Consider the following 8,741-nt stretch of genomic DNA (forward strand, 5'->3'; position numbering starts at 1 on the left):
AAAGGAGTTTGAGTTTTATGAAAAATTATCATGTAGTTACCACAACATGCGAAAAAGAAATACTGTACTTTAATTACACAGGTCTGCAAAATGTACGGTAACATGATGAATGCTGTTTCTGTGATTTTTGCCTAATTACTGTAGTGAATTTTGGGGTTGCTAATTCCAAATTTCAACCAGTTATCCTGCATCTCACAAAATACAAGTAATGAGGAATATTACTCAAGATATGCACGAAGTGGCATACAGGCAAGGGTAAAAAAAAGAAATTAAGAAAAAAGAAAATGTATATACAGCTGTAAATGGTGGGGGACAGGGTGACGTGGAGGCGATTTGTTTGTGGATACCCCATACGGGATTGAGGCATCTGGCAATAGATAAATAGGCTAGGTAGAAACTGAAGTATAGTAACACATGGTACCATTAACTCCTTCAATCTGTTGGTCCTAAAATGGTTTATTTTTGTTTCTATTGGATAATTTCATTCAATTTAGCAAGCCAACTAGTATTACAGTAAGGTAATGACACAGAGGCTATCTGACCCTTCCAAATCTGAAAGATCTCTGCTACATAAATAAAACTGCCTTAGTTTTAACAACAAAACTTGTATCAAAGAATTAAAAATGTACCAGTAAGTAAAAAAATTAATTTCAGCCTAAGAACTAAGTGACATTAACACAAAGATGTTGCTGCCTCTGTATATTAATATATGCACTGGACGGTACTGAAAAAGAAACCTCAAAAACAGGTCATTTTGAAAAACTGTGTGGCATATTCACAAAGTTACATTTGTTACTGAAAATGAAGTCTCATATAGCTACAAGTTATTATCGAAAGCTATTTGGTATACTTACATGGTTACACTTGTCACTGATCACTTCATGAAGGTCCCTCTGGAAAGTCATGGGCAGTATGAACATAACAATTCACATATGAAGTACACTGGAAAAATAGATCTTATAAAAATATGGCTTAGCGGTTAACATCATTTATAACAGATCCTATACACACAGAGGATGATGAATGGTAGCTCATTACAGGTGCTGTATTATTAATGTGTATTGGTATTGATAACTAAACCTAAATGAGTGGCTGGCACTTAAAATACTGTAACTATTGTATTGCAAGAAACTGGATATGGATACCAAACAGACCACGATGCCTAACAATTCTACCGCTAACTTGCAAGTGTAAGTGTAAAATATGCCAACGGTCTTATGAAAAACCACACTGCTACTGGTACAATACTGGGTAAACTTTTAAACACAGGACTACTTTTTCATTTTTTCCCATAGATTTAACTGAGAAATTTCTGGGTGAGTTTTCAAGTTTCTAAGTTTTTAATTTCTTTTAAAAGGGGTGAAATGCACTTAAAAAGCAACATTTGTTTTCAGTCCCTAACAGCACCAAAAACAGACACCATGAAGACAGCTGGACACCGGTTTATCCAATCCTAATCTAAATTCTTTTAACTTAACTCAACCTTATTTATTTTAACCTAACCTAACCTAACCCATTTTATGCTAACCTAACAAATTATCCTCACTTAACCTAACCTATCCCGTATTTAATTACAGTATACAGTACTGTATCTTCCTTAGGCAATTCTTAAAGAGACATAGGACCACTTCCTAATTTTTAATAAACTTTTTTCTACCTATGTTTGAGCTGACTTTGACTTCACAAGGTTGTACATACAAAAGTGTGTTCTTGCATATGAAGAGGATACATAAAATTAACAAAGAAAATATGGTTACATAAGAAATACATTAGGTTAGGTTACGATATGTCTGGTTAGGTTAGCATGAAATTGGTTAGGATGGCATAAAACAGGTTACATTAGGATAAATAAAGATGGGTTATGACAATTCTGGTTAGGTTTGGATAAATAGTCAATGATAAGGATAATTTTGACAAAAAATGGTTTGTCGATCCGTCTTTGTGCACCACAACATGGCACCTATTTATAACCAAGCACCACTTTTTTTTAACACTTTTCACCATTTTATTTAAAGAAGTACGGTACAAAAAATGCTGAAATGTGAAAACACAATAAAAAAATGCTTTAAGAATCTCATGAAGAGCTAAGATATGGAGAAAAAAAATAAATAAATAAATAAAAAAATAAAGTGGCTCTATGTCTCCTTCAGGATTAGGCTACCTTTCCTTGTTTCCTGATGGACCCTCTTCATACTTGAAAACGTACTTCTGTACACCTTTACAAATCCACTAAATCAATTTAAAGATATGTATAAATTTTTGTAAAATTTTCAAGAGGTAGTCCTGTCTCCTTAATGTTTACTGACGTAGACTTATATACAGAAGTTCTAGAAAAGGCTTTTTTAGTCTTTAACTCTAGCTTTGCATTTTTGCTGTGTGGTTGTGGATTATACATTTTTGCTCCCACTGCTTATCCAAAAGTTATTCAAAAGTCAACATGTCTGGTGCTTTAACAATGTGGTCTGGTAAGTTGTTCCACAAATGAACTGTTCTAAATGTGAAAATATGTTTCCCTAATGGTGGTAGGTGATGGTGACCATCATCCACTCACTTGATGTAGTGCTGTCTACTTCTTTCACCTTTATCATTCTTTTTCTGTGTCTGCTCTCCTTCTTCCAATTTCTCCCATCTTTCCTTTCAGTTTTTCTTACTCTCCTTTTCAGGTGGCTTTATACTTAGTAACAAGGCTAATGGTTTCCTGTAAGCCTGGAAACCATTTATCAAGCTGGATGGTAACTATATCACCAACCCATACATGTTCCCTACATGTCAACAAGTGGCCTGGTGGAGGTTTAGTGCCCCTCCCAATAAAACAATTACGTAACCCAAAGACCAACGGCCACCCCTGTGGGATTATGGCGCCTGGCTATAGACAGACAAATGTTTCCTTAAATTCAATTTGGCTCTTTTCTTGTATATTTTATACTGATGTCCCCAAATATGTGACTCTTCTCTTGATTCAAACAGATCCTTTGTCACAGCTACATCATACATACTGGTCAGTATTATGATGTTCTCAACCATGTCACCTCTGTTATGTCTAGATACTAATGTAAGTAGTTTTAGTTCTTTCTGTGTATGACAGATATTTCAAACCTAATGCTGACCTCAGTTTATGGGCTCTTGCATTCTAAATCAATACATGTATTTTTTTAAATAATTCATTTAACTGCAGATGAGTAACAACTTGCATGCCTTTACCAATACTGGGTATTGTTTTTAAAGATGGATGATTTTTTCATGCATAATGTTAGTCTATCTATCTACCTATTGCCAGATGCCTTAATCCCATTAGGGGTGGCCACAAACAAATCATCTCCACGTCACCCTGTCCCCCACCATTTCACTGCCCTGTTTCCAGCTTACATCCTCCTCTCTCGTATACCTCTCCACTCCATCCCTCCATCTCATCCTTGACCTCCCCCTCCCTCTCCCCCCCTCTGCCTCACTCACATACATTCTCCTCATCAGGCTCTCACTCTCCCTCCTCTCCACATGGCCAAACCACCTCAATGTGTTTCTCCTAACACTTCCTATCACATCCACATCCACACCACAATGCTCCTTCACTTCCTCATTCGTCAGTTTGTCTCTCCATGTGACTCCACAGGCTCCTCCCAAATAACTCATTTCCACTGCTCTCACTCTTCACTTCTGTCCCTCCAACAACATCCAAGCTTCACTTCCATACGTTAGAGTTGGTATCACAATACTGTCATGTAGTAGCTTTTTCACTTCCATGCTCACTTCCCTGTTTCTTATCACTGCTTTCAGGGAACCAGCAACCTTTTTTCCCTGCTGTACCCGTTCATGCACTTCTCCCTCTAAACTTCCATCCTTACTTATGTAACTACCCAAGTACTTAAATGCACTCACATTTTCCATTTCCTCCTCATCCAACCTCACTGTACGTTCACATACCCCGGTACTTCACTTCTCTTGAAGACCATAACTTTACTCTTCCCTATATTCACATTTGGATTCCATTTCTTACACACTCTCCCAATCTCAGCCATCAAGCCTTGCAGCTCCCCTTTGTCTTCACTTAAGAGCACAGTATCATCTGCAAACAACAGTACAGGGAGTTTCCAAACACTGCCCTCTCTCAGTAGGGCCACTCCAACATCCATTGCCCTACCTTGTATCTCTTGTATAACCAATTCCATATACAGACTGAAATGTTAGTATGGTACATAATAATGTACATAAGCAAAAATAACTACCAAAATGTATGCTTTACTTTAAGCAGCAGAAAGACCTAATTCAATTAATTGTCTTCCAGTTTGTTTCCTGTATTTTTCTGAGTATTTTCAGGATGGTAAATTACCTTTTCCTTCTAAAAAGTTTCCCCCTTCATTATTATCACATTCCTTAAGCCATACCTATGACTCTTCATTTCCAGCGAAGCGTACAATAATGAAAGAAACTTACCATACTCAAAAGTCGATTTTGTTCCCCAATTTCCCAACTGGAGGCTACGTTAGGTTTCCTTAGGTTAGGTTTTGTTTGGATAGGTCAGGTTAAATTTATAGGTACAGTTAAACTCAGGTGGGTTAGGTTTAGTTAAACTGTTAGGTTAGGGCAGTCTCTTCCACCATTACACTGATGAATCAAACACGAGTTGTTATAGTGGAACCACTGAAAACAACGGGGAAAAAATTTAACCCTTACACCGCGGGCTTGTTTTGCTTTGACTTGCAGCTCCCACGGGCATATTCGCACTCCGACAGACTCTCTAAAAATATTTGCCAAAAATCAGTTATTAGTCCTAGAATATTAAAATCACATATACTTATGGCAAATACCTTCAGCTTTCTCCTTGGGTGTTTGTTGAGTCTTCGTCGAGTACCGTAGGACTTGTGGAGACCTCTGAAGTTGGGTAATGAAGTCTCCACTTTACACTTCCCGACAACTCGTAATATGATTACCACAGCCTGATATTATCACTAGAAACAGTAATCTATGATTCTCAAATAGTTTGGAATCCATACTCCCCCAAAAAAAACACTGTGAAAGCAATGAAAATTACGAGGGCGTATGACCATCCCACTTCCGATCGTTCGCCGCTAGTGTTGTCTATTATTCATAAAAACACTCACAGTTTATATTTCTGTTACTATATAACACTTATATATATTTACAGTCTTTATCCATAAGTTTCCTTCAGTAATAGTAGTTTATTGTCACTGTAGGGATTCAATTTCTTTCAGTAAAATACGTAGCATTCACTTTCTCGTCCTGTATACTAGCATTGAGAGTGAATGTCACTTTCACCTTCACTCTCATAACTCATAGTATTCATACATGCTAGAGTGAAACTTTCACTTTCATTACTCCTAGTATATATACTCGTATTCTTATAATACCACTCATTTACATTTCTATTTACGTTCTCTACTTTATTTATATTACCTGTATTTACATTTCTATTTAGTGGTAGGTGGTGGCGACCATCATCCACTCACTTGATGTAGTGCTGCCTACTTCTTCCTTAGCCTTTATCATTCTTTTTCTGTGCCTGCCCTCCTCTCTTCCTATTTCTCCCATCTTTCCTGTCACTTCTTATTGCTTTTCTTTCCTTTACAGGTGGCTTTACATTGAGTGACAAGCCAAATGGTTTCCTGTAAGCCAAGAAACCATTTACAACGCTGGGTGGTAACCATATAACCAAACCATACGTGCTCCCTACGTGTCAACAAGTGGGTTGGTGGAGGGTTAGTGCCCCTCCCTGTAAAACAAATACAGTAACTCCGAGTCAAATGGCCACCCCTTACGGGATTATGGCATCTGGCAATAGATAGATAGATAGACATTTCTATTCTATTTACACTGTGTTATGCACTGTCACTTGAAGTAACTTATAAAACTATTTGCCACTGTTCACTTATATTTACATTCATTGCTTTCTTGCTGTTTACACAGTATTTACACTTTATTTACAATTCCACTTGCACTGTTTTGCTCAATAAAATGATCATAGTCACTCTCTATCAATTGTCAGCCCTTTACCTCTTTCCACACGAGGTTTAGTAGGGGGTAAAGGTCACAGGGCCCTTTGCATGGGGCTATAAAGCAGTGGAAGTTAGCAGGAGCAAATCAGAGATACTCCCACTTTCAAAGACGACAGTGAACTGATAGTGGTGGCCTCCTGCCGCCTGGCTAGGGTAGGTGCAATACTACCAACTTCAGCCCTATGAGACCTGCTAATATATAGCAATGAAATGATTGGCAGGAAACCAAGACAATACATAATAAATTAGGTAGTTCCAGGTGAATGTAAATATCACTTAGGCTTCTCCCTTCCCTCCTTATATGTATATTTATTACGAAAATAGATTATACGGCATATTTCAAGGGGAAATAAACAGCGAAAATTAGCGAACGAGTGCACGTGAGGTGTTGTCAAGTGATAATTAGCCAATTCCAGGTGTATGGCACTATCACTTACCTTATTTCTTTTTTGTATATATTATTTGGTATAAGAATAGGGCATAGGGCTTATTTTCATTCATTCATTCATTGCCAGACGCCATGTATCCCAAACAGGGTGGCCAAGGGCTTAGAGTTAATTGTTTTACAGGGAGGGGCACTAATCCTTCACCAACCCCACGACACGTAGGGAGAATGTTATGCCAACAGCATCTGGTGTTCCCAGGCGGTCACCCATCCAAGTACTAACCAGACCCAACGTTGCTTAATTCAATGGATGAAATCAGTGGAAAATTCCAGGGAAGATTTACTTAGCGTAGAATACAGTGTGGCGGCCTGCAATAATTAGGTAGTTCCAGGTGAATGTAAATATCACTTAGGCTTCTCCCTTCCTATCTTATATATATTTTTATTACGAAAATAGATTATACGACATATTTCAAGGGGAAATAAACAGCGAAAATTAGCGAACAACTGCACGTGAGGTGTTGTTAAGCGATAATTAGCCAATTCCAGGTGTATGGCACTCTCACTTATTTCTTTCTTGTATATATTATTTGGCATAAGAATAGGGCATAGGGCTTATTTCAATGGAGAAAATCAGTGAAAAATTCCAGGGAAGATCTACTTAGCGTAGCACGGCCAGGCAGGCGAGAGGATAGGGTAATGGAGGGGAGGTAGGGAGGGGAGTCAAGAACGGGGAGAAATGGCTAAATTGTCAACAATGGATGGGAGTACAGATGAGATTAGGAGTGCTGACTAGTGTTGGACATTGGCAGTACTGATAGACGATACAAGCCACCACTTCAAAGCCCGGGCGAATTCAAAATAACACAGAATCACAAAAGTGTCGCCCCGCGGTATGATCCCTTGCTCCCAAGTGTCACGAAAGTGATGCCCCGCGGTTAAGGGGTTGGTAAGAAATGTTTATTTACCACCCAACAAATCTATCTATCTATCTATTGCCAGATGCCATAACCCCGTACGGGGTGGCCATTTGACTCTGAGTTATTTGTTTTACAAGGAGGGGCACTAACCCTCCACCAACCCACCTGACATGTAAGGAGCACGTATGGTTTGGTTATATGGTTACCACCCAGTATTGTAAATGGTTTCTTGGCTTACAGGAAACCATTTGGCTTGTCACTCAATGTAAAGCCACCTGTAACAGAAAGAAAAGCAGTAAGTAGTGACAGGAAAGATGGGAGAAATAGGAAGATAGGAGGGCAGGCACAGAAAAAACATGATAAAGGCTAAGGAAAAAGTAGGCAGCACTACATCAAGTGAGTGGATGATATAATAAGAAAAATCTAAAAGACTACCAGGAAAAACTGATTTGGTAACATGCTTCTACTAGTTAAAGTACAGCGTATGTTTACCAAAATAACTATTAATACCTTGGAGTTAATACAAAACATTTACTTCATGTTGAAAATAAACATACAATCAAAACCTTGGCAGAACATTTTTCAATACACCAGCCCATTACTGCAATCGTCAAACACATGACACATCATGTAGTAAATTGTTTTTAGTCTGGATTGAATTTTACGGTAGAGTTGCAATGATGGATGGTTTGTGAAAGTAATAACTTATGTACACCAACTGCAGGTGGCATACGCATCTTCTCAATCTGTAAACATTCCATGACGTCTGTTACTCGTGACAAGCTTGTAAATCTTCCCAACAGTTATAGTAATTCCCTTCCCCCCCCTATCATTGCCGGTTTGTGAAAACAGTAACTTATACCACCAGTACTACTTACCCTTTCATTCTGTAAACACTCCAGTATGGCAAAATTATTTCTGACATCCTTGCAAGTCCTCCTGACATCCTCCCTACAGTCCTCCTCCTCGGCCAGCTTCACTATCCGACTCGATCCCAGGGACACCTTTCCTTCACCCTGTGTCTGGGGGGCGTTTCTGTCCCCACTGCCGTTGTCCTTCGCCAGTCCTCCATCACTTACTAGCACTAGGAGGCATACGCTCACTAACACCCTCATTTCGGAAAGCGTTGCCTCGTCTACTGTACAAAAAATTGGTACAAAAGTAAGGCGAATTAACTCATGTCACCTCAACCTCGCTTTGTTGACGGTCGCTTGGCCACCAAGGGCAGTTTAGATGGCTGTCAGAATGTCATTAATTGGGAATGGGTCACACAAATACTAACAGTAGAAGTGACTTTTTCATATAAATATATTAAAATGAAATAGGACTTTTCAGAGTGAGCACACGCAACGAAAAATTTGAACTTAATAAGCTATTTATGGATTTTGATAAACTTCAAAGTGGTACCGATAAATTTGAACGAGG

The 8,741-nt window shown here is 38.6% G+C and overlaps 1 protein-coding gene across 1 annotated transcript in view; it reads right to left on the reverse strand.

Moving 5' to 3' along the window:
- Window positions 1-8,431, reverse strand: part of Glg1 (Golgi apparatus protein 1) — a 107,764-nt gene extending 99,333 nt beyond the window's left edge. Inside the window, exons 1-2 of the mRNA XM_080274084.1 lie at window positions 8,195-8,431; window positions 855-893 (exon numbers count right to left, since the gene is read on the reverse strand). Of these exons, the coding sequence (XP_080130210.1) occupies window positions 855-893; window positions 8,195-8,431 (276 nt within the window). The remainder of the gene's footprint in view (window positions 1-854; window positions 894-8,194) is intronic.
- Between the last annotated feature and the right edge of the window lie 310 nt (window positions 8,432-8,741).

The sequence above is a fragment of the Coenobita brevimanus genome, chromosome 1 (genome assembly GCF_032717465.1).
Source record: "Coenobita brevimanus isolate Jiangsu-jjx chromosome 1, ASM3271746v2, whole genome shotgun sequence".
In the NCBI taxonomy this organism is placed as follows: domain Eukaryota; kingdom Metazoa; phylum Arthropoda; class Malacostraca; order Decapoda; family Coenobitidae; genus Coenobita; species Coenobita brevimanus.